Here is a 26,606-nt window from a genome sequence, read left to right as displayed (position 1 = left end):
CCCGGGCTGGGGTGCAGTGGCCGGATCTCAGCTCACTGCAAGCTCCGCCTCCCGGGTTTACGCCATTCTCCTGCCTCAGCCTCCCAAGTAACTGGGACTACAGGCGCCCGCCACCTCGCCCGGCTAGTGTTTTGTATTTTTTAGTAGAGATGGGGTTTCACCGGGTTAGCCAGGATGGTCTCGATCTCCTGACCTTGTGATCCGCCCGTCTCGGCCTCCCAAAGTGCTGGGATTACAGGCTTGAGCCACCGCGCCCGGCCACCAATATTCTTTAGTTTCTTTTATGGCTCTGTCAGGCTTCGTTTCACGGAACTCCTGACCCTCTTGCTAAATTGCTCCCTCAGCTGCCTGTTTTCTTGGTGAAGGCTGCAATGACCGGGGTCAAGCCTTGCTGTCTATGCTGCCCCAACACGGGGCTCTGCAGAAAATGAAGGTAACACAAGGACAGCCTCTGGGAAGCACCTGGCATTCAGCAGGCACTCAATAAATGTTAACTGTTCATCATTTAACAAATGCTTATTGTAGGTTTACTGAATACACAGTACTGTAGGGGATATTCCAATAAATTAATAAAATGCTGCTCTCCTAGGAACTCAATATCACTGCCCAAGACGGTAGCCACTGGCCACATGTGGCTATTTAAATTAAAAATGAATTTAAATTAAATGTTCAGTTCCTCCATTGCAGAAGCCACATTTCAAGGGCTCAGTAGCCACAAGTGGCTAGTGGCTATTGTTTTGGACAGCACAGATTATAGAACGTTTCCATGATCACAGAGAGTTCATGGACTCTTTCATAGTGCTGGTCTAGAGTGGAAGCCAGGCAAGAAAACAAAACATCACTTGTACAAAACCAAAAATTCCATTTGAAATCTATTGTTTAAATGTGGTAACCGTAGGAGCTTTAACAGAGTTACTTGCAAAGTACCCTGATACTCAAGGTAAGGGTAGCAAACTGTAACCTACCGCCCAGGAGCAAGACCCCACCTACCAGCCGTGGAGGCAACCACTTTCTATTCCAGTGACAACCTATACTTCCCATCATTACAGATAATCTTTAGGAAAAGCAGCCGTCCTGTAAGGAACCAGAGAGCAATTTTCCATGATCAGAACTAAACTGTTTGCTGTTTTAAATCTGTTACTCAGAGTAAACAAAAAAGTTCAGACCCAGTGAAAATGCCAAAAAGTAATTTAAATGGAATTCTTTCCGTGACTCTTAATTCAAATCAACTAATATTATTGAGCATCTATTAGGTCTTACTCAAAGTTGGGTAACAGGAACTCTGAGTTGAGTAACAGGAATCTTGTAGAGGTGAGGCAAACGTATGTGATTATAATATTTAGCAGGGCAATATGTTATAATGGAGGTTATCAATGACTATCCAAACACCTGAGACTATGTCGTTCCAATGGTGGGGATGCTTCCTGGGGGTGATGGTATTGGAACCCGTCCCTGAGAGGACAGGCAGGATTCTCACAGCTGGAGGTAGGAGAATGAGACCCGCCCACTGAGCAAAGGTACAGAGGCCTGAAAAACGCACGCAGTTTCAAGTCCAAATTTTTTTTTTTTTTTTTTGAGACGGAGTCTCACGCTGTTGCCCAGGCTGGAGTGCAGTGGCGCGATCTCGGCTCACCGCAAGCTCCGCCTCCCGGGTTCCCGCCATTCTCCTGCCTCAGCCTCCCGAGTAGCTGGGACTACAGGCGCCCGCCACCGCGCCCGGCTCATTTTTTGTATTTTTAGTAGAGACGGGGTTTCACCGTGGTCTCCATCTCCTGACCTTGTGATCCGCCAGCCTCGGCCTCCCAAAGCGCTGGGATTACAGGCTTGAGCCACCGCGCCCGGCCTGAAGTCCAAAATTCAACTTCAGAAAACAGAAAAGGGAAGGGGCAGAGAAAGAGACAGAGAGAGAGAGAACCAAAGTCAAAATCTAAAGACAAACAAAAGGGATTAAATCTTGGTGAAGCAGAACCTTCCTACTGGGGCCCACTTATAAGGAGTTTGGGTGTCCCCTGTCATCTGCAGGAGACATCTGAGGCATCTGAACAGGGGACAGGCATCGTCAGATGTGGATTTAGAAAAGCTCTGGTAATTGTTTGCTCCAACAATGATGCATGGAGTGTGGAGGGTAAGCGTCTGGAGGGTGGGAGCCCAGCTGGGAGGTCTGATTCAGTAGAAACACTACAAGGGGCAGAAGGAGAGCACTGTCAGCCTGAGTGGAAAGGAGATGAGGAGGTGTGGTCTGTGCCTTATGCAGCCATGGGATGACAAATGTCAGCAGCTGGAACCAACTACCAGCACAGGCCTCGGGCCGCTGGCCTCTGGTCACTGCTGAATGGAGATGAAGAGTCCTGATTATAGTCTATCTGCATGTGGCTTTGGGGAGGGCCCACTGTTTCTGTGGTCACCTCACCAGCTGCATGAGACCGTTGGAGCAGGTGTGATCTCCCTGGGATCCGGGCTATCTTGTCAGCACAGGCCATGGATCAGAAATAGTCACCAGTCCTGAAAATACAAACAACTTGAGATACATATCCCACCACCTAGGAGGAGTCTGCAGAACTCTCTAATTAAAATTAAGACACAATGACCATTAATAGTAGAAATAATTATTATTTATGTCTTCCTAGGCATGTGTGGATTTGTCCAAGAAATTACTTCACTCTCATATGACATCCTCCTCCTTTGGACCCTCAAAGCCCATTGTAGCAGAGATCACTTGATGGTCACTAAAATTGCATGTTGCTGGACTATATTACCCAGCATCCATTGCACCAAGAGGTGGTCACATGGCTGGGTGCTATCTAAAGGTATGCTAGAAGAAGTGATGTCTGCAGCTCCCAGGGCTGGCCTCTAAAAACCTCCAACCAGGAGACCTCCAAACCCACTTTTCTTCTTTCAGCTTGATGCACACAAGCATGGTGGCCTTCAAAACCAGGCCAAAGATAGAGTGATAAATCAGAAGAAGTCCAGACCCCAAAATTACCCAGGAGAGACCTGCCTGTTAATAATGAACATCTATTTTGGCTTTTACAGGGGCTAGAAATAAATTTCTATGATTTTAGAGCCAATTTACATTTGGGAGATTTGTTTGTTAAAGGAACAGCAAGACCTTACCGAGTACAACCTCTTACAACATTTATTCTGTTTTGTATTAGACTTATCTATATACTTTTTTTTTTTTTTTTTTTTTTAATATGGAGTCTCACTCTGTCGCCTGGGCTAGAGTGCAGTGGCGCGATCTCGGCTCATTGCAACCTCCGCCTCCTGGGTTCAAGCAATTCTCCTGCCTCAGCCTCCTGAGTAGCTGGGATTACAGGCGCCCGCCACCACGCCCAGCTAATTTTTGTATTTTTAGTCGAGACGGGGTTTCACCATGTTGGTTAGGTTGGTCTCGAACCCCTGACATTGTGATCCACCCACCTCAACCTCCCAAAGTGCTGGGATTACAGGCGTGAGTCATCGTGCCCGGGGAGACTTACCTATATACTTTTTATCCCCCTTTTAGACTGTACACACCTTATTTTTATTTGTAGTTGCTCAAGGGGTTTCTAAGATTATCAAACAGGCATCAATTGTGCAAGGATTATTATCCCCATTAAACAGATCTAGGCTGGATGTGGTGGCTCACGCCTGCAACCCCAGCAGTTTGGGAGGACGAGGTGGGAGGATCACTTGAGCCCAGAGGTTCCAGACCAGCCTGGGGAACATAGTGAGACCCCTATCTCTACAAAAATAAAAACATTAGGCAGGCACTGGCCGGGCGCGGTGGCTCAAGCCTGTAATCCCAGCACTTTGGGAGGCCGAGATGGGCGGATCACGAGGTCAGGAGATCGAGACCATCCTGGCTAACGCGGTGAAACCCCGTCTTTACTAAAAATACAAAAAACTAGCCGGGCGAGGTGGCGGGCGCCTGTAGTCCCAGCTACTTAGGAGGCTGAGACAGGAGAATGGCGTAAACCCAGGAAGCGGAGCTTGCAGTGAGCTGAGATCCGGCCACTGCACTCCAGCCCGGGTGACACAGCGAGACTCCATCTCAAAAAAAAAAAAAACAAAAAAAACAAAAAGAAATTAGCCGGGCGTGGTGGCGGGCGCCTGTAGTCCCAGCTACTCCGGAGGCTGAGGCAGGAGAATGGCGTGAACCCGGGAGGCGGAGCTTGCAGTGAGCTGAGATCCGGCCACTGCACTCCAGCCTGGGCTACAGAGCGAGACTCCGTCTCAAAAAAAAAAAAAAACAACATTAGGCAGGCATGGTGGTGCACACCTGCAGTCCCAGCTACTCAGGAGGCTGAGGTGGGAGGATCGCTTGGCCCAGGAGTTGGAGGTTGCAGTGAGCCATGATCATGCTGCTGCACTCCAGCCTCGGTGGCAGAGTAAGACTGTATCTCAAAAAAATTTTTTTCTAAAGATGTAGAGGTATCCAGCCACTCGCTCATCTAAGGAGAAAGAGTGAATGAGGGAACAGTGCCTGATTTGAGGTCTTGGACATCTTGTCTGTCTGGAAAGATAGGGAAGCACAACATCCTTGAGGTATTGAAAACAAAAAGTTTAATCCAATGTGAAGCTATTTGCTGAGAACAAGATCTAAATAAGAACTCGTGTTTTACTAATGCAATTCCAGCTTCCGTACAACTGTGTGACCCCAGACAAGTCACACAACGTCTCTAGGTTCCAGCCTTCTCAGTTAGAAAATGATGGGGCAGAGCCACATAAGCCCTACCGTCTTTTCCAGTCCTAACTTCTCTAGCATCTATTGACCAGTCAATCAATCGCTTAAATTGGACCATTAAGTTTATTGGGCCATTCATTACTCTTTCAAAATAAGTTATTTTTAGAATTCCCAACCTTTCATGAAAGTAAAGCCTAATAAAACACTAAACTGGGTTTTAGTATTAAATGACAAAAGCGAATTAAGATGTTTGGATATTATCATTAAAAAAATTCTTTCTCACAATAGGGAAAAAATGCTATCAAATTTTAAACTGCCTTTCTTTGATTACTCGTGAGGGCATACATTTTTTAGGTGTTTACTAACCAATTATATTCCCTTTTTCATAGTTTTTTTAGCTTTAAAAGCAGAATGCTTGCAGAAGGATAACAGGAGGAGATATTACTGCCTGCATGTTTTAGCCAGCGGCCAACGAAAGAGGACTAAAGTATCTTGCCCAGAATTGTCACCAGCTCAACCTACTTGGAATTGCAGGACTCCCAGCACTGGTTCAGCTCTGTGCCTCTCAGAGTATGCCTGCCTTTCATAATGTGTGAAATTCAATGGAATAAAAGTGGCTGCAAGCATAGCATTGTGGGGTTCCATATTTATTCTCTTTCTGTGACAGCCGCATCCAATTTTCTCAGTTGAGAAGTCAAAGGGGTTACAAATTCCACCCAGGACCTGGAAATCCAGCTGGGCTGTTTGAGTTTTCTTCTACTTCTCCGTGAATAAAGATTCTACAGAAGGGCTCTAAACAAACAATGCTGCTAATGATGTGTGAGGCAGATGGGTCCTCAAACTCTCCTGGCCAGGGGGACGCTGGCTTTGCCTGGCTAACTCCAGTGCAAAAAATTGCTTTTGCCAAAGAAACCTTGTAACTAGATATGCGCTTAAATCACATAGAACGGAAGTGTCGAATCAGAAGGCACTTTTTTTCCTCCCTGCTGCTTTTCCAAACTTAACCATGCTTTGTGACCACAGCACTGTCCTGAAATCGCCCTCTGTTTCTAGGTGATACGGTGCTTGTGCAATGATTCAAATGATGAAAGAAAAAAAAAAACCCCAAAACTCCCCCCTCCCATCTGGGTTCTATCAGCACAATAAAACAACACTGTTGGTTTCAAAAGCATTTAGAAATGTAGCTTGAAAAATAAGGTTAAAAAACGGACAGAAAGAGAAATTCTAATGAGGACCCTCTGCAAAAAATGCCCAGTGGCCAGTGTCCTAAAGTTCAAGTCCAGGAAACATGAGTAATGGTCTCCGGCAGATCTCAACTACTGGAGCAGGAATAAGGGAGGTGTGTTCTCCGTCTCCTGCAAAAGGGCCTCATCCTTGTGGACGTTACTGGATCTGAGGCTGGATCTGAGGCTCTGAGATACCACAAATAAATGCGTGCTACTGGCACACGGCATCACCACAGTTTCCTTGTCTCCCAGGCTGCATAAGAAAAGCCTCACTGCTTCTACTCATACGTAAGCACATTCACTGTTCCATAGGAAGCCTATGCTCTGGGCGGCACCCACAGATAAAAGTGAGAACAGGAATGTAAAAGTGCATCCCAGTGACCATCTCCAACTCAAAATGACTGAACCCCTAGGAAAATCTCAGTGGTACAACGTATTCATGTTTGTGTGAAAAGAAACCACACATCCAACACTAAAAGCCAATATCAATAACCAAAAAGTCAATGGAAAACAGTGCAGTATAACATAGCAAGTATAATATGACCTGATTTGGTTCAGTGGGGAACAGCATGGGAAGGTATGTGGCAAGTGATAAAACTATTGCATTTTTCCAACATTAAGAAAACATTGTCAAAGACAGAGGCAAAATCAGAATGCCTTGTGTTCTTCACCCCAGCTCCTACGCAGCCCCAGACTTCTCCCCATCTGTACATTAGAAATAACCTCCCTTTCCCCCTTCTTTCCCATACTCACTGCCCAGCCCAACACATATTTTTTTAAAATTATTTTGGAAAAAAAAAAAATAGAGACTAGGTCTCACTGTATTGCCCAGGCTGGTTTTGAACTCCTGGGCTCAAGTGATCTTGGCACCTTGGCCTCCCAAAGTTTTGAGATTACAGGCATGAGCCACCGCACCCAGTCCCCAACACCTATTAACCAGAGACAAACAATCAAAATTAGAGTCAATATTTATTGAGTGCTAACTGCATACGTGGTACCAGCGGCTGAGGGATGGGATGAACGGAGGCCTGGCGAGGTGAAGGGTAATGAAGAGAAACAAATCGTTGCCCCAGTTCAGCAGCGAAAGCGGCCAGGCCAGAAAAGGCCAGGGAAGGAGTGGTAATCACAGGCAAGAGAAGGGTGGAGGGTTCAGGGGTACGGTCATGTTCCCATCTGTGTGAAACTCTGGGCAGCAGCCACTGTAGAATCTGTCCCTATTTGGTTACCCTGTTTGAACAAACACACCTGGAGATAATTTGTATGCACAGAAGTAAATTTTCTTGACCCATTAAACCCCTTCTGACTTAAAAAATAAATAAATAAAAACTTTTAAAAATTGAAACAAAACACACAGACTAAAACGCACAAGTCTTAAATATACAGCTTGATGAGTTTTCACATATGTGTAGACCCATGAAACTAAGACCCAGACCAAGAACCACCTAACCATGGGCAAACCAAATTGATATGCTGCAGATAAATGCAAGAGTATAATCTAGTTGGATCTCTAATATACCTTTTAAAAGTTGTTTCAGCTGGGCACTGTGGCCCACCCGGAAATCCCAGCATTTTGGGAGGCTGAGGCAGGAGGATCACTTGAGACCAGGAGTTAGAGACCAGCCTGGGCAATATAGGGAGACCCTGTCTGTACAAAAAATTTAAAAATTCGCTGGGTGTGGTGGTGCACACCTGTAGTCCCAGCTGCTTGGTAGGCTGAGGCAGGAGAATAGCTTGAGACCAGGAGTTCAAGGCTGCAGTGAACCATGATTACACCACTGCACTCCAGCCTGAGCAACAGAGTGAGACACTGTCTCAAAAAAAAAAAAAAAAAGGAGAAAAAAAGAAAATATAAAAGTTGTTTCATTGTTGTTGTTTATTCTGATATTTGGAGACAGTTTACTCCTTCTGGGGGTTTGTGGGTGGGAAGTCAACCAACAAGGATCTAGGAAATACTAGGAAATATTCTCCTAGCAGGCACACACACACTCATTCAGGATAGAATTTTCTACTTGTTGGCTGGGCATGGTGGCTCACGCCTGTAATCCCAGCACTTTGGGAGGCCGAGACGGGCGGATCACGAGGTCAGGAGATCGAGACCATCCTGGCTAACACGGTGAAACCCCGTCTCTACTAAAAAGAAGTACATAAAACTAGCCGGGAGAGGTGGCGGGCGCCTGTAGTCCCAGCTACTCGGGAGGCTGAGGCGGGAGAATGGCGTAAACCCGGGAGGCGGAGCTTGCAGTGAGCTGAGATCCGGCCACTGCACTCCAGCCTGGGCGACAGAGCGAGACTCCGTCTCAAAAAAAAAAAAAAAAAAAAAAAAAAAAAAAAAAAAAAAAGAAATATTTAGGGAAACAGGCTCTGACTTACTGCCACCACGTATTTTGCATCCCTAATATTTAGGAACAGGGCGTGAAACAGTTGACTTTTATATGTAATCTGGGCGCTTCCTCTTACATAACACCACAAACTTCTCGTTCTCTCCAACTTTTTTTTTCTGTTTGCAAGACATTTCTTTCCCACGGTAGGACAGTGACAGTTGACAATTTTTTTTTTTTCCATATCTCCCATTCTTCTTTTTCTAGCTTTTTTTTTTTTTTTTTTCGGCCCAGGAGTGCAGTGGATTTCGGCTCACCGCAAGCTCCGCCTCCCGGGTTCACGCCATTCTCCTGCCTCAGCCTCCCGAGTAGCTGGGACTACAGGCGCCGCCACCGCGTCCGGCTTGTGTGTGTGTGTGTGTGTGTGTGTGTGTGTGTGTGTGTATTTTTAGTAGAGACAGGGTTTGACGGTGTTAGCCAGGATGGTCTCGATCTCCTGACCTTGTGATCCGCCCGCCTCGGCCTCCCAAAGTGCTGGGATTACAGGAGTGAGCCACCGCGCCCGGCCTTCTAGCTTTGTCTTAGAATTAAAATGAACAGTTTCAAAAATAAACTTGATTTTCTTTAAAAGAAAAAAACAAACAAAAACCCTTAGTTTGGAACACCACCCATAGTTGGAAGTGAACCACCTGCTCTCTCCCAGGGCCATGGATAACTCAGTGTTAACCATGGGATTATGCTGGCCAAGAATTTCAAAATGCTCGTATTTAAGCACTTACTATCTTATACTATATAACACTGAAAAATACTAGTTAGCATATTAATTTATGTAGTAGCCCCAACTTTCTATCAGTTTGTGACATTTTACAGGGTGTTTTTAATAAGCAATATGTTTACAATGAAAGTTGTGATGGTCAGGATGCTGACATAGTATTAAGGAAGCAAATGTGTATTAAACTTTATTAGCAGCTCCTGGGCATTTCCTGTAGTGAAGCTTTACAGACTAAGACACGTTTCTGATTTGAATCACAAGGCAAGCTGACTCAATGTTAGCTCTGCCAGTGGTGACAATTTCTTAGTATACTATTATTTAAAGCATGCCCTACTTTTTAAAGTTTATAGATATAAAAGCAGGAAAGTGGCTGAAAGAGGGATCTCAAAGATTGTGTTTTCCATTTTCCCATAGCACTTTAGCAGCTACTGACATGCCTGCGGACATACACAATCACTCCATTTGAAATTTCTCCTTTTCCTCTCTTATTGCAGGAATATAAATGAGCAATCCTAATCACATAGCAGTCTAAGTGATCGCTGGACGCGGTGGCTCACGCCTGTAATCCCAGCACTTTGGGAGGCCGAGGTGGGCAGATCATGAGGTCAGGAGATCGAGACCATCCTGGCTAATACGGTGAAACCCCGTCTCTACTAAAAATATAAAGAACTAGCTGGGCATGGTGGTGGGCACCTGTAGTCCCAGCTACTCGGGAGGCTGAGGCAGGAGAATGGCATGAACCCCGGAGGCGGAGCTTGCAGTGAGCCTAGATCGTGCCACTGCATTCCAGCCGGGCGACAGAGTGAGACTCCATCTCAAAATAAATAAATAAATAAATAAATAAATAAATAAATAAATAAGTGATCAAACCTTTATGTACTGTAGCGAATTTCTTACCATTCCAATTGCTCACAAATTTATTGAAATATCAAGTAAAAAGGCAACAATAGACCAGGTGCAGTGGCTCGTACCTGTAATCTCAGCACTTTGGGAGGCCAAGACTGGTGGATCACCTGAAGTCAGGAGTTCAAGACCAGCCTGGCCAACATGGTGAAACCCCATCTCTACTAAAAATACAAAAAAATTTAGCTGAGCGTGGTGGCATGCCTGTAGTCCCAGCTATTCAGGAGGCTGAGGCAGGAGAATCCTTTGAACCCGAGAGGTGGAGGTTGCAGTGAGCCGAGATCGCATCACTACACGCCAGCCTGGGTGACAAGAGCGAGACTCTGTCTCAAAAAAAATAAATAAAGGCAACAATAACAGACGACTGCAATCCTGAGTGTGCGCCTGGGTGGGGAGACTCCAAGATGCTCGGCAGGTGGAGGAGAGATGAACTCAACCTGAATTGTTCCTGTGACCTGAGAAAGTGACTTCTCATTCTATACCTTATTTTCATTTGTAAACAAACAAAAAGCAACTATTGTCATTAAATGTCTACACAGTGCTTTTGTTAAATATCTACACCCTGCTTTGAGTGTCATCTGGTTACTAAGATTTACTAGTATGTGACAACTCTCATTTAGGTTCCCTGAACCAGTTAAATTAAGGAATCCTTTTTTTTTTTTTTCCCTGAGACAGAGTCTTGCTCTGTCACCCGGGCTGGAGTGCAGTTGTGTGACCTCAGCTCACTGCAACCTCCACCTCCCCAGTTCAAGCAATTCTGCCTCAGCCTCCTGAGTAGCTAGGATTACAGGTGTGCTCCACCACACCCAGCTAATTTTTGTAGTAGAGACGGGGTTTCACCATGTTGGCCAGGCTGATCCCGAACTCCTGACCTCGTGATCCACCCGCCTCAGCCTCCCAAAGTGTTGGGATTACAGGCATGAGCCACTGCGCCTGGCCCATTAAGGAATTCTTGATGGTTACAACGGTAGCCACTGATTTCTTATGTTACTTACTTGAACTCTTTGGTCTTCAATAGTAAAGTTAGTTAGTTAGTTGGTTAATTTATTTTGAGACGGAGTCTTGCTCTGTCGCCCAGGCTGGAGTGCAGTGGCTCGATCTGAGCTGACTGCAAACTTCGCCTCCCAGGTTCATGCGATTCTCCTGCTTCAGCCTCCTGAGCAGGTGGGATTACAGGCGTACACCATCACACTGGCTAATTTTTATAGTTTTAGTAGAGATGGGGTTTCACCATGTTGGCCAGGCTGGTCTCAAACTCCTGACCTCAAGTGATCTGCCTGCCTCAGCCTCCCAAAGTGTTGGGATTATAGGCATGACCCACCGTGCCTGGCCAAATAGTATGTTTAAAAATAAAAAATAAACAAAGAATCTCACTGAAGCTTGAGATTGAAGCTCAGTCTGAAGCCCCAGGCAAGCTGTTCCAACTTTAGAGAAAATGTGGACCGGGTTCATGCCTCTTTAATTTCCTGCACACAAGGGGGAAGGCCGGTGCTTGGCGTTACTGACCTCTTTAGGAATGACTGGATTCAGGAAGGCAGTGGCATCACGTGACATAAAGGTGTGGTTTTATCTCCGAACGCTCTTTTCTGGGGTGTGAAGAGTTAATGCTGGCACGGCTGAGCCTTTGCTTTTCTGCCCCTTGAGATTCTGGCTGTTTTTTTTTAACCTTTAACTCTATCCTCTTGGCGGAAAAGGGGACCTGGCTGTGAGCTCTGCCGCAGGGCCGATCCCTAAAGCTCCTCTGGGTCTGACATTATGTAAGAAATGCAAATGTTCTGGCTCATCCAGATAGGACTTTCCAGCAAAGCCTGGCCTGGCGCCAGCACCTTTTCAAACAGGGAGTACCCTTCGCACTCTGGCTCAGTCAGGCCTTAGGCGCCTGGCAGGGTCCCGCCTAACTCGGAGTTCCAAATCCGCTCTGAGCAACACTGATCTTGATCCCTTCTTGTCTTTTGAAATATTTATCAACATGCGAAAGCCTATGTGGATCCTGATAAAAATGACCTTTACTGGCAGAGAGAACACAGCCCCAGGCTAGGCAGAAGCAGCCAAGTCCGCAGTCCACTCCACAGTGGTGACAGTTTGGAATTTAGTCAGCTGTAGGCGGTCTCTAAGCCTGTGCCTACTTCCCTTGGAAAACAGAATTGAAACTGCTTTAAAATATTGCTTCTCCATGCCCACTTCGGCCCTCAGAACTGACATTCTGGAAAGAGCTCTAGCTGCGGTAATCATCCCACCCCACAAACATAAAATGGCACTTGACAAAAATTGACATGCAAGAGCCTCCCTTGAGAGCGCCTTCTCTTCTCCCGCTCCAGATGCTCTGCCTCGCCTGCTTCCCCTTGTGCTCTGCAGGGATACACTAATCATTAGTCCTAGTTGTCCTTTTCCCTCTTCCCAGGTCCTGTCACTCTCTTCATGCCCGGCCACACCCCGCTTTTCCTGGCACTGCCCCTCCATGCCAAAATCTCCCTGAAGTTCTACTCCCGGGCTGTCATTGGGAAGAGAGGTCACCGACACCAGAGTGGCCTGTTCAAGGATAAGGGGCTAGTAAGGAAGTTACCGCTAGAGGGTGACATAATTACACACAAACACATTCCTGGTCATGCAGGGCCACAGTCAGCGGTGGGCCTGAAGGCATAAAACAGATAGCAGCATATCTACCCTGCAGAACACACACTCACACAAGCACAAACACAGACACATTCTCTCACACACACACACACCCACTCTCTCTCTCACACCCACACACACCCACTCTCTCTCACACCCACACACACCCACTCTCTCTCTCTCTCACACCCACACACACCCACTCTCTCTCTCTCTCTCTCACACCCACACACACCCACTCTCTCTCTCTCTCTCACACCCCTCCCCTACCCCCCCAACACACTCTGACCTACTTTGGCTAGCACACCCACCAGAGCCTTCGAGTGTTTTGCACGATCACCACACCTCACCGTGACCAGGTCCTGCCCACAGTGTGGTCAGTATCACACTCACTGTTAACTCTATTTTTGTCCCAAGCCAAAGGTACTTTGTTTTATAAGGAGTTGTTCAAATACATAATGGGAGAGCAGTACTCCTAACAAACAAAACATACCATACATTTACATGGCACTTTAAAGATCTCAAAACATATTTGCACATCTTTTTCCCTTTTGTTTTCAGTTGACATGTGTAAAAATTGTACACAGTTATACAGCACAGAGTGCTATTTCTATCCATGTAGGCTATGTATAATGGATCCAGTCAGGGTGATCAGCATATCCATCACCTCAAAAACCATTTCTTTGTGTTGGGAACCCTGAAAATCCTCTCTTCTAGCTTTTTGAACAAATATGTTGTTAATTATATTCGCCCTACAGTGCTTTAGAACACTAGAACTTATTCCTCCTGTCTAGCTGTAATTTTACATCCATTAACTGACCTATTCCTGTCCTCCCCTCCCTGCTGCACTTCCCAGCCTCTTTCTTTCTTTCAGACAGGGTCTCCCTCTGTCACCCAGGCTGGAGTGCAGTGGTGTGATCATAGCTCACTGCAGCCTCGACCTCCTGGGCTCAAGCGATCTTCCCATCTCAGCCTCCAGAGTAGCTGGGATCCCTGGTGCACACAATGCCAGGCTAATTTCTGTATTTTTGTAGAGATGGGGGTCTCTGCATGTTGCCCAGGCTGGTCTCGAACTCCTGGCCTCAAGTGATCCACCCGCCTTGGCCTCCCAAAGTGCTGGGATTACAGGCGTGAGCCACAGTGCCTCACCCCTACTTCTATTTCTATGAGCCTAGTTGTTTTTAGCTCCCACACACGAGTGAGAACATGTGGCATTTATCTTTCTGTGTCATGGACCTCTCTTTATGTGGCATCATAGAGTAACTGCATCCTAGCAAGGTGGAATGCTAAACTTATATTGTTAACACAGCAAAGCATGGTGGCTTGGATATGGGCTCTAGATCCAGATCACAGAATTCAAATTCCAGTTCGGCCAGCTGTTTGGTCTTGAGCAAGTCGCTTCTCTGGGCTGTACTTTCCTCATCCGTAAAATGGAGATAATAATGAACCCTCTTCATAGGTTGTGAAAATGGGTTGTTGTGACAATTACGTAAGTTCATATATGTAAAGACATTAAAAGAAGGCCTACTACTCAATAAATGCTCAATAAACATCAGGCTGTTTTCATTATGGTCTGTCACTGTACTAGGAGGTTACACACATTATCCCAGTCAACCCTCACAAAACTCCCAAGATTTGGAAATCACGAGTCCATTTTATAGATGAGACAATTGAGGCTCTTAGTGGTTAAATAACTTGTCCAAAGTCATAGAGCTAATAAGTGACTGAGTCAAGATTTTATCCTAGAATTCATCTGACTGTAAAACCCAAGTTCTTTTCACCATACCACTGGAGAAAATTTCAACCTTTGTCTCAGAGGCGTTTATGATCTAAAAGACAGAAGATGGAGGCGGGGGGGGGACTATAGTTTTTTCCTATATTCTTTTTATTTTGCCAAAAAGAGATAGCTTTTAAGAAGTATAATTTAACAAAAGTTTTAAAGAAGAAAAAAAAAAAAGATGGGTACTAGGAGGTTTTACCAGTGATTCTCAGTTCTGTGATCCCCAGTTCCCAAGTGATGCTGACAGCAATGTGAGAAATGCAAGTTCTCAGGCCTCTCCCCAGATATACTGCATCAAGAAGCTCTCAAGTTTATTCTGATGTCTAGTCAAGCTTCAGAACCAGCGCTCTAAGCAAAAGAAAGAGTAAGAGTTGGGCCAGGCGTAATGACTCATGCCTATAATCCCAGCACTTTGGGAGGCTGAGGCGGGTGGGTCACCTGAGGTCAGGAGTTCAAGACCAGCCTGGCCAACATGGTGAAACCCCATCTTTACTAATAATATAAAAATCAGGCCGGACGCGGTGGCTCACACCTGTAATCCCAGCACTTTGGGAGGCCGAGGTGGGTGGATCATGAGGTCAGGAGATCGGGACCATCCTGGCTAACACGGTGAAACCCCGTCTCTACTAAAAATACAAAAAAAAAAATTAGCCGGGCCTGGTGGTGGGCGCCTGTAGTCCCAGCTACTGGGGAGGCTGAGGCAGGAGAATGGCGTAAACCCGGGAGGCGGAGCTTGCAGTGAGCCGAGATCGCGCCACTGCACTCCAGCCTGGGTGACAGAGCAAGACTCTGTCTCAAAAAAAAAAAAAAAAAAAAAAAAAATCAGCCAGGCGTGGTGGCAGGTGCCTGTAATCCCAGCTTCTCGGGAGGCTGAGGCAGGAGAATCGCTTGAACCCGGGATGTGGAGGTTGCAGTGAGCTGAGATCGAGCCACTGCACTGCAGCCTGGGTGACAAAGTGAGACTCTGTCTCAGAAAAAGAAAGAAAGAAAGAGTAAGAGTTGGTAGTGAAACCATAGGTCCAAGGCCACAGGATGGATGGATGTCTGGCAGAAGAGGAGTTCTGGACCATTTCTTTGCGGGTGAATGGAACATGCTGCCCTTCCTGACTTACAGAGGAGAAGATAAGATGCAAGCAGATGGCTGGCTCTACCTGAAAGATCATTCTCTTATGCTCCTACACTTTTGTTATGTTTCTAGTCCTTGAACCTGTACACGTCTTTTTCTTTTTCTTTTTCTTTTTTTTGAGACAGAGTCTCGCTCTGTTGCCCAGGCTGGAGTGCAGTGGAGTGATCTCAGCTCACTGCAATCTCTGCATCCCAGGTTCAAGCTATTCTCCTGCCTCAGCCTCCCGAGTAGCTCCGAGTACTAGCTGAGATTACAGGTGCCCCCCACTACACCCAGCTAATTTTCTGTATTTTTAGTAGAGACGAGGTTTCACCATGTTGGCCGGGCTGGTCTCGAATTCCTGACCTTGTGATTCACCTGCCTCTCGGCCTCCCACAGGGCTGGGATTACAGGCGTGAGCCACTGCGCCCAGCTTCGAACCTGTACATTTCTTTAAAACAGGAAATAAAGTTTTAAAAAAGTTTAACTGTCAGCAAATGTACATCTGTATCATTTTGAGGCACGTATGTGAGGGTTTTGTTTTTTTTTTCTTTTTCAAAGTGCATCTTTATAAAAGAAAAGAACAAAAGCAGCATTTACCAGGTCCCTACTATGTGCCAGGTATGCACTAGGCCTTTCCTTGCTGGTGGATGTTTTCTTAACGAATTCTCACCACAGCTCCGTGAACGGCAATCACTTTCGTTTTATAGATGAGGAAATTGAAGCTCAAAGAATTGAGTGACTTTGCCATAGGTCATGCAACAGACTACAGTGGGAGGGCAAGGACTCAAACACACAGCTTCAGACTCCAAATGTGGTGTGAACACAGCTCACGGGAAATGGGAACAGAAGGCACGGGCTTGTAGGGGAGAGTCACACGTGGACGCCGCAGGCAGGACACTTGAACTTCTCTCTTTTTCCATCTTTGTCTGGTTCTACTGTTAGAGAGAAGAATGGGGCACATGAGGAGAGAGCTGACTAAAACAACAAAAGAAACTTTTTTTTTTTTTTTTGAGGCAATTTTGGTTGTAAAAACAGTTGCAAAGTCCAGACCATGAATTAAAATTTTCTGACTTTAGATAAGATACTGACTTTCAATTCTAAATACATAATAGTTAAAATAAAGGTTTCTCTTTTTTCTTTCTCTTCTCCCTCTCTCTGTTACCCAGGCTGGAGTGCACTGGTGTGATCACGGCTCACTGCAGCCTTGACCTCCTGGGCTCAAACTATCCTCCTACCTCAGCCTTGTGAAGAGTTGGGACTATAGGTGCGCACCACTGTGTCTGGCTAATTTTTTAAATTTAATTTTGTAGGGATAGGGTCTCCCTGTGTTGCCCAGGCTGATCTTGAACTCTTGGGCTCAAGTGATCCTCTCACCTCAGCCACCCCAAATGCTGGGATTACGGGAATGATCCACCGTGCCCAGCCAGATCTCTTATTCTTGGGAAAAATAAAACCTAAGAATTCTTTGGGAAAGTGATTTTTTTAGATTAACATAACTGATGCCTCAATATGGAATATCCATAACAATGTATGACGATATATGGTTGCTATTCTAATGTTATTTTTTTCTAAACAATGTAAAACTTCAGCCTATTCTCTAATAAAATTTCCACCATAATGTAATGACATTCTTCCCATCAACACCTATTCAAATTCCAGGTTTCACTATGGATCCTCCAAACTGAGAACTTTATTTCTATCACTCTGCTGGCACTTATAACACTAACAAATACTGTCACTGTCACAGGTATTTTCTAGCTCACCTGCTGGATCCCAAGTTCTTAAAGGCAAAAACATAATCTTCTACATCTTCGTTTATTTCATAGCACAGAGCAATATATATAATTTGTATTAATATTTTCCTGAATTTTTTTTTCTTGAGAGATGGTCTCGCTCTGTCACCCACGCTGGAGTGCAGGGGTGCGAGCACAGTTCACTGCAGCCTTGACCTCCTGGCCCAGCGATCTTCCCGCTTGCCTCAGCCTCCTGATTAGCTGGGACTACAGGTGCGTGCCATCACGCCTGGTTAATTAATTTTATTTTTATTTCTTGTAGAGATGGGACCTTGCTATGTTGCCTAGGCTAGTCTCAAACTCTTGGGATCAAGTGATCCTCCCACCCTGGCCTCCCAAAGTGCTGCGATTACAGCCACCCTGCCCAGCCCGAATGAGTGAATAAATTGAAAACCCATCTTTCTAAGTGTTCAGTGACCTGGAAATGGCTACATTTACAACACACTGGATTTTTCTCCAGTCTTTCTATCTACCTGTTTTGTAACAAGTACCTAAGGTGTTTGTCAACATTGAACAAACAATACCTGATATCCGAGATTATTCTATTACTGTATTTCTACTTCTTTGGTTGGGTGCCTGAAACTACAAAAACACCTATTACAGTTAACACTCAAACGTTGCAAATAACAAATTACAAATGGCAACCCCATTTCAAGAGTAAAAGGGCACGACCATCCATCGGGGGTGAATAGTAATAGCTTAGCACCCCCTTTCACCTCCATGAGTTTTCCAGTGTGGGCAACACAGTACACATTCACCCTCACAGGAAGGCTCTCGCTACCCAGATCACAAGCCCTTACTTTTAGGTATTGGATAAAGATGATCCTAAGCCTACATTTACAAGATACAGCAAGCTAGCAATTTGGGAGAACATCTCAAATATCTCAGGGGGTTCCTGGCAATCTGTTGATGTGAGAATACTTTTCACATATTTTTCTCTTTTTCTTTTCTATCCTTATTTCAAAATGTTTGTCCTGCTAAAATCTTTTTAAAATTTTTAATTGTAAAGTACACATAACATAAAATTTGTCATCTTAACCATTTTTTTTTGTTTGTTTTTGTTTTTTTAAGACAAAGTTTTGCTCTTATTGCCCAGGCTGGAATACAATGGCACAATCTTGGCTCACTGCAACCTCCACCTCCCGGGTTTAAGTGATTCTCCTGCCTCAGCCTCCCGAGTAGCTGGGATTACAGGAATGCGCCACCATGCCCGGCTAGTTTTGTATTTTTAGTAGAGACGAGGTTTCTCCATGTTGGTCAGGCTGGTCTCGAACTCCTGACCTCAGGTGATCTGCCCGCCTTAGCCTCCCAAAGTGCTGGGATTACAGGCGTGAGCCACCTCGCCTGGCCCATTTTTAAGTGTACAGCTCAGTAGTGTTAGGTATATTCACATTCTTGTGCAACCAATTTTTAGAACTTTTCCATCTCGTAAAACTGAAACTCTATACCCATTAAACAACTCCTCATTCCGCATCAACCCTCTCCCCAGCCCCTAGCAATGATTATTTTTTTCTGTTTCTATAATTTTGACTACTCTAGATACCTCGTATAAGTGGAATTGTACAGTATTTGTCATTTTGTGATTGGCTTATTAACTTAGCACAATGTCCTTAGGGTTCATCCATGTTGTACTATGTGTCAGAATCTCCTTCCTTTTCAAGGCTGAATGATATTCCCTTGTGAGTATATACCACAATTTGCTTATCCGTTCATTTGTCAATGGATATTCGGTTGCTTCTAACTTTTGGTGTTATGAATAACGTTACTAGGAACATGGATGTACAAATAGCTCTTTGAGCCCCCGCTTTCAATTCTTTTAGGTACATACCTAGAAACAGAATCATATGGTATTTTTAATTTTTTGAGAAATGGCCATACCATTTTCCATAGCAGCTGCGCAATTTTTTGTAATAGAGATGGGGTCTTGCTATGTTGCCCAGGTTGATCTTGAACTCCTGGGCTCAAGCAATCCTCCTGCTTCAGCCTCCTAAAGTGCTGGAATTACAGGTGTGAGTCACTGTGCCTGGCCCACAACTTTACATTCTCACCCACAGTGCACCAGGATTCTACTTTCTCCATATCCTTACCTACACTTGTTATTTTCTGTTTTATTAATAGTAGCCATCCTTATGGATATGAGGTGGTATCTTATTGTGGCTTTCATTTGCATTTCCCTATGACTAATGATGTTGAGCATCTTTTCACGCGCTGTGGGTCATTTGGGTATCTTCTTTGGAGAAATGTCTATTTAAATCTTTTGCCCATTTTTAAATAGGGGTGTTTTTTTTTGTTTATTGTTTCTGCTTAAATCTTTTCTTTGCAATCAGTGAATCAAATCCTCACTCTCTTATCTTTAATATTCTGTCACCAAGAAGTGTCGAGAGTGATGCTCTCCTACTTAGAAACACTTAGCAATAGAATGAATGTTATTCTCCAGAAACCTTTAAGTTGGAAAGGCGGCATTTTATTACAAACCTCAGATTACTAATGCTGCCCAGCTCGCCAAGAAGTTCGATATGTATGAAGTCTTACATAAAGAGATATTATTTATATTCTCCATCTCATTCATGTCAGTTCAACAACATTGACAAAATGTCTACTACATAGCAGGCATCGTGCCAAAGATACATTAGAGTTCAAGGAAAATAGACACAAAATATTTTAACTTTTTTTTTTTTTTTTGACAAGGCCTCTTGCTCTGTTGCCCAGGCTGGAGTGCAGTGGGACAATACCAGCTGACTGCAACCTCTGCCTCCTGGGTTCATGTGATTCTCATGCCTCAGCCTCCTGAGTAGCTGGGATTACATGCATGTGTGACCATGCCTGGCTAATAGTTTTGTTTTTTTTAGTAGAATTGGGGTTCACCATGTTGGCCAGGCTGGTCTCGAACTCCTGACCTCCAGTGATTAGCCCACCTCAGCCTCCCAACGTGCTGGGATTACAGGCATGAGCCACTTTGCCCGGCCTATTTTAACTCCTTTGACCCAACCCATAAACTAGACTCTGGCCCACTTGTTTTGGAAATACATATATATTCTTGAATGAGGAGTTAAAAGCTCCAGAGCACTTCTGATCTTTCCTGCCAGGTGTGCCCCTTGTGAAGGAGAAAGTATGAATCCTTAGGTAAGCTTGATCTTGGGGTTGGGCCTCTCACCCTACCCAGGTGAAAAGCACACTCCATCTGAAAAATCTAGAATTAAAAAAAAAAAAAAAATTCTTGGTAAGGCTTTGGAGAGACTTCCCTACACAAGGCTATCAATTCTGCTTTTAAATAGGCTATAGTTCATTCAGAAAAAAACTTCTGGTTGTAACTTGTTAAATCATATACAAAAATCTCAACAAGTTTTAAAAATATGAAGAGCAAGCCACGGAATTTTCTTCATTGGTACACATATTTGCCAGACAATCAGAGTCTCCTATCTATACATACTCTCCATATATTTTTGGGTCCTAAGTCTGTGCATAAACCAAAACTCCCAAGAAGTTATTGTATTCGAAATTATTCTTAATATCTGGAGCCTGCATTAGGAACAATGTATATTTCCATAGGCTAAGGAGACGGTATGCTAGGCTCTTGGCCTCACAGTGTTCCTACTGGAAAGGTCCCTGAAGATTACCTAGTCAAATCACCCTGGTGTAACACAAGGAGACCCAGACCCAGAAAGGGGATTGTTTCGCCAGTGGCATAGGCACCAGGTGTTCAGATTCTACATACGGCTCATTCTATGCCCTAGTTCCTTTTCCCCAGAAAGCTTTTTCCGTGATGCTTCTTGATGCTATATTTTCCTATTTATTGCTGAAAATCCTTGTAATATATACTTTAGTGCCTTAAATAAAAGGCTCTGTGTTAATAAGATTCTAGAACTCAAGTCAAGAAAAACTGTTGCTAGAACAAGGACCAGACAGCCAACTTCTAGAGAAAGTGCTTCCAGATGCCTCTGAATGACTTCAGATTTGAGAACGAAGGCCTTTCTAGAGAAGGAAAACCTTTAAACTCCTTCTTAGTCTGAGCCTGGTCAGGCCCCCTGTCTAAAATTCCCCCCAAATGTGTGGGGTACTTTGTTTTGTATTAAACAGGATTAAGTTACACTAAGGTGCTTTGGATGAAGGCCTTGACATCAACCCAAACACATCTAGGTGCATAGAATAACCAAAAAGTGACTTTCACACAGAATTTAAGGTCAAAGTTTAGGCAGAAGTGACTGATAAGAATAAAAGCCTAAATAACCCCCAGGAGAAGAGTGAAGCCCAGGCACACCCCGGAATCGTGACACTTACTGCCACCGTACATCTGGAGGTACTGGATGACTAACAGTACAGTCTATTTTTTTCAGGAAGGTTATAAAAATCTATGGGCTTCACACTGCGTGTAATGTGGGTGAGGTAACAAGCTGGCGAGAATTTTTGCTTCTGCATTTCCTGATTTAGGAAAGAGGAGTGGTAGGGGTGTAAAAGGTGTATTATACCTATTACTGAATTTGTACGTATTTGGTCCAATATTGGTTGCTTGAGCGAAAGTTACTCTCCTACACTGAACATGGAACCCCTTCCAAATCTTGTTCAGGTCCTCAAAGAATCAATGAAACCATTTTCCCTTTCTGATAAATCCGGTTGTGTTGTATCTAGTTGTGTGGATCCATAAATTAAAATACAGAGGGTCATTTTCTCTGATCCAAAAATTCTTGGTTTGGGGGTAGTTAAAATGAAACTTCTGAAATTCTATCCTTAGTACGGACATTGAGGACCCAGGGGCTACATCCTAGAATGTAATTGTGCCCTCTTTCCATAAAACAGTTGACAAACCAACAGACACGACTGGATTGTCTTCAACCAAGTTCAACTGTCATTCCATTTTAATCAAAAAGTAAACCGGATTCAGCATATACGAATATATTGACTATCAGTACAACTGAGCCATGCAACTGATAGTCTAAGGCTGATGACAAGGAGAAAGCTCCTAAAACAAGGTTTAGGGACGGCTGTTCCCCTCTAAGCAAAGTGGGCTGAGGGTATTGGTAGTGCAACAGCCTGCAGAAGGAGAGGGAAGTTTTGATATATCAAGTACCGAGGGGAACACACACAGCATGTCTGGAAACCATCAGAAGATGCTAGAAGGAAGTACAGATAATTCTAGAAATTTCTAGAACACCGACTGGAGGGGGTCATTGTTTAAGATGAGTAAAGGCCAGTTTCTCTACAATTTAAGACACGAGACTGGAGAGAAAGGAGTCGTAGGAAACAGCTCCAACCGGGGGAGCAGGGGTGTGATAATGAGATGTGTTAAAGGGCATTAGGGACAGCAAGAATAGGACAGTTGGGGTGATGATTATTGAGCACTGCTATAGGAGGAGGCTCTCGCAGGGATAATCAAGGGAGAGGGGTGTGAAGTAAGGGTCAGGGATGTAGGGGTAAACTGTGGGAAGGGGTTGTGCAGACTTCTACAGCAAAGAAAAAGAAGGAACGGGGCTGGGGCGTGGCTCAGAGAGGGAACGGCTCAATAACGGGCTGCGGGGTGAAAAGCAGCCGGGTGGGGAGGCGCTCGGCTGACAGCTGCTGCTCCCGCACGGCGCCCACAGGGTTAAAAACCAGGGGCCACGGGACCAGGCCGAACTCGGTTTCCAGGGCAACGGCTCCACAGTTCCGGCAGCGCAGGCCCGTACCATTGCGCGGGCGCGGGGGAGCGGGAGCGGCGGAGGGGACGCGCTGCAGGGCGGCGGAGCCGGAGCCGGCTCGGGCGCTACCAAACGCGCGGCCCGCCTGCTCGCCCGGGGTCTGCGCCGAGCCGCGCTCCGGCCGGACGGCCGCGGCGTCCTCGGTGCGGGGGCCGGCAGCTCCCAAGTGGCCGCGGACGGCGGGGGAGAAGGAACGCGCGCCGCCAGCCGGGATTGGCCTCCTGGTCCCCCCGCCTGCGCGGCGGAGTGCGGGCGGCCCGGGGCTGGGAGGTTTGAAAAGCGGGTGAGAGACAAAGGCAGCAGGAAGCCTCCTCCGCGCCCGGAGCCCGTGCGCCCGGCCCCCGGGGCCCCCTCGCCGCCCGCCGGCCCGCGGAGCAGCGGCGGCGGCAGGAGGCGGAGGATGCGGCAGGGGGCGTGGGCGCGGCGGCGCGGGCGGAGCGGCGCGGCCCGGGCGCGGCGTGGGTAGAGCCGAGGCGGCGGCGGCCGGCCTCCGGGAGCGAGAGCGAGGCGCCTTCCCCGCCCGGGATGTGAGCGCCGCGCGGAGCCCGGGGCGGGGGAGGGCCGGGCCGGAGGCGCAGCCGGCAGGAAGGAAGGACGGACGGACCAGGAGGAGGAGCGGCGGCGGCGGCCGGAGCCGGAAGGCGGGGAGGGGCCGGCCGTTGGGCCCGAGGCGGCGGCAGCGGCGGCGGCTGGGGAGAAGCGCTCTCGTCGCCTGCCCGAGTCCGGAGCGGCGGGGCCCGCGCCTCCTCCCCCCAGCGCCGCGGAGGGGGGAGGAGGAAGATGGAGACCCACATCTCATGCTTGTTCCCGGAGCTGCTGGCCATGATCTTCGGCTACCTGGACGTCCGGGACAAGGGGCGCGCGGCGCAGGTGTGCACGGCCTGGCGGGACGCCGCCTACCACAAGTCGGTGTGGCGGGGGGTGGAGGCCAAGCTGCACCTGCGCCGGGCCAACCCGTCGCTGTTCCCCAGCCTGCAGGCCCGGGGCATCCGCCGCGTGCAGATCCTGAGCCTCCGCCGCAGCCTCAGCTACGTGATCCAGGGCATGGCCAACATCGAGAGCCTCAACCTCAGCGGCTGCTACAACCTCACCGACAACGGGCTGGGCCACGCGTTTGTGCAGGAGATCGGCTCCCTGCGCGCTCTCAACCTGAGCCTCTGCAAGCAGATCACTGACAGCAGCCTGGGCCGCATAGCCCAGTATCTGAAGGGCCTGGAGGTGCTGGAGCTGGGGGGTTGCAGCAACATCACCAACACTGGCCTTTTGCTCATCGCCTGGGGTCTGCAGCGCCTCAAGAGCCTTAACCTCCGCAGCTGCCGCCACCTCTCGGATGTCGGCATCGGGCACCTGGCCGGCATGACGCGCAGCGCTGCGGAGGGCTGCCTGGGCCTGGAGCAGCTCACGCTACAGGACTGCCAGAAGCTCACAGATCTTTCTCTAAAGCACATCTCCCGAGGGCTGACGGGCCTGAGGCTCCTCAACCTCAGCTTCTGTGGGGGCATCTCGGACGCTGGCCTCCTGCACCTGTCGCACATGGGCAGCCTGCGCAGCCTCAACCTGCGCTCCTGTGACAACATCAGTGACACGGGCATCATGCATCTGGCCATGGGCAGCCTGCGCCTCTCGGGGCTGGATGTGTCGTTCTGTGACAAGGTGGGAGACCAGAGTCTGGCTTACATAGCCCAAGGGCTGGATGGCCTCAAGTCTCTCTCTCTCTGCTCCTGCCACATCAGTGATGATGGCATCAACCGCATGGTGCGGCAGATGCACGGGCTGCGCACGCTCAACATTGGACAGTGTGTGCGCATCACGGACAAGGGCCTGGAGCTGATCGCTGAGCACCTGAGCCAGCTCACCGGCATAGACCTGTACGGCTGCACCCGAATCACCAAGCGCGGCCTGGAGCGCATCACGCAGCTGCCCTGCCTCAAGGTACTCAACCTGGGACTCTGGCAGATGACGGACAGTGAGAAGGTCAGGTGAGGGCGGCAGCACCAGCTCCCCTTGTCCCGCCCTGTTCATCCTCCCATCACCACCGCCCCCGCACACTCACACGCACACTTATGCACAGATCATTGCAGCGGATGAGATGGGGCTGTGACAGAAGCCTCAGGCTCGTTTTCTCCTCCCTCCTCCAGCCCCCTCCCGGCTTCCAGCCCATTCTCTTTGCAGCTGGGGTTCCTACCCTACCCTACTCCCAGCTCCTTTTCCCCGCGGATGGAGAATGGACTCGGCTGCTTACCCACCCACTCCCCTGCGGGGGGGTGGAGGACTGATTCAGCTACTGTATTCCCACTGCTGTGACTGGAAATGGGGGTGGGGAGTGACTGTCTTTTCAACCCTGGGGAGTTGAGGAAAATGTCTGCCTTCACTTCAGCTTTCATTTGAATACTGTGATCTGGTTTTTATTTTCAAATGTATAAAAAGCAAACCCAGCTACAAAGGCCTTTTCACCCTTCTTCCACTTCGTAACTAATCCCAGTCTCTTCTCATCACTCCTCCTCTTACAGTACTCTGCTATTCACGCTCATTTCATTTTCTTCTTTCCTTTTTAAAATTGTTTTTTTGGAAAAAATTTGAAATCATGGTCCTTTTTTTCTGCTGAATATATTCTATATATTCTATATATATAAATTATATATATATACATATATATGTCTGGCTACCTCGTTTTAGTTTACTTTTTTTCTGAAGCCCTGGAATTCTACAAGAGAGATATTTTGAGACTGAAACATGTTTGTGCCTAGACTGGAAAGATGCCCTTGGGTTTGTCCGTCTTTTTGTGTTGGCTTCTTCCCAGCCTCCATCCGTCCAGTGTGTCCCACTTCCACATTCTGGCTATAATTTCCTTTTTCTCCTTGTTCATTGGGATTTGAGGACCTGTTTCTAAATCTTGACTTAATTTATAGCACAAATATGTGGGAGCAATGAGAGTTGAACCGTTGTTTTTGTTTGAGATGCAGACTGTGTCTTGAAAATGATGATTATATATGCAAATTCTGCCCTACCCTCACCCTCTTCCAAGTTTCCCCCAAAAAAGGTCACACAGTGCGGCTTCCTGTGGGAAACAGGAGCAAAGCTGGCCTGCAGAGCCCCCGGGGCTGTGATGAAGCTCATGTCTTATCTCTGTTCTATTAACAAAATGGGAGTTTGTGGGTTTTAAAAAAATTCTGTTTCTAAATGGAGGAATAGATGACTTTCTTTATTTTGGTGGGGGTTGGGACTTGTGGCTTTAAAGAAATCACTTTTGAGTAGGATGTATATTTTTGTTGGATTTTTGTTGTTTATTTTTTTAGAATCCTCCACAGCAACATGCGAGACCATGGAGTTAAAGAAACCCAGAGACCTTTATCAATTAATTGTACTGTTTGTGAATTTGTATAAATAATAACAAAGATCCTCTTAAAACGTTTATATTCTTACAGTAAAAGGTTAAACTGATATTTATATAATAAAAGAGGAAATATGAAGTATGTTTTTGAAAAAAAAAAAAAACCAACAGCCTTGTATCTGCGAATTATTTTTAAGGCATTGTGTGCTTGGGTACATGCCAAGGTAGGAGGTGCTGTTTGTATACTCTGAGGACGCAAGGTGGAGTTTGGTGCATCCTATGTGGGGGTGAGTCAGCTCATGGGTGAAATTTTATTCTGTATAAGGTTTACTACTGACATGTTTTGTTTCTAGAAATGTGATTAGACTGGAGATTCACATAATTTTTGGTTTTAAACTGTCAACAACCTGGAAATTTAAAGAAA

At 46.6% G+C, this 26,606-nt stretch overlaps 2 protein-coding genes across 4 annotated transcripts in view; one reads left to right on the top strand and one right to left on the bottom strand.

Moving 5' to 3' along the window:
- The window catches only part of WNT5B (Wnt family member 5B), a 128,302-nt gene that overhangs the window by 37,719 nt on the left and 63,977 nt on the right, over positions 1 to 26,606 (bottom strand). The window lies entirely within an intron of this gene.
- The window catches only part of FBXL14 (F-box and leucine rich repeat protein 14), a 31,613-nt gene continuing 27,842 nt past the window's right edge, over positions 22,836 to 26,606 (top strand). The window contains exon 1 of one of the 3 annotated variants that reach the window (XM_015150749.3): positions 22,836 to 24,783. In XM_015150749.3, coding sequence (XP_015006235.1) covers positions 23,632 to 24,783 — 1,152 coding nt within the window. In that variant the 5' untranslated portion in view covers positions 22,836 to 23,631. 3 annotated transcript variants of the gene reach the window in all.

This window comes from Macaca mulatta, chromosome 11 (assembly GCF_049350105.2).
Source record: "Macaca mulatta isolate MMU2019108-1 chromosome 11, T2T-MMU8v2.0, whole genome shotgun sequence".
NCBI lineage: Eukaryota > Metazoa > Chordata > Mammalia > Primates > Cercopithecidae > Macaca > Macaca mulatta.
Note: the sequence above shows the minus strand (reverse complement) of the source record. Positions and strands in the feature narration are given on the sequence as shown.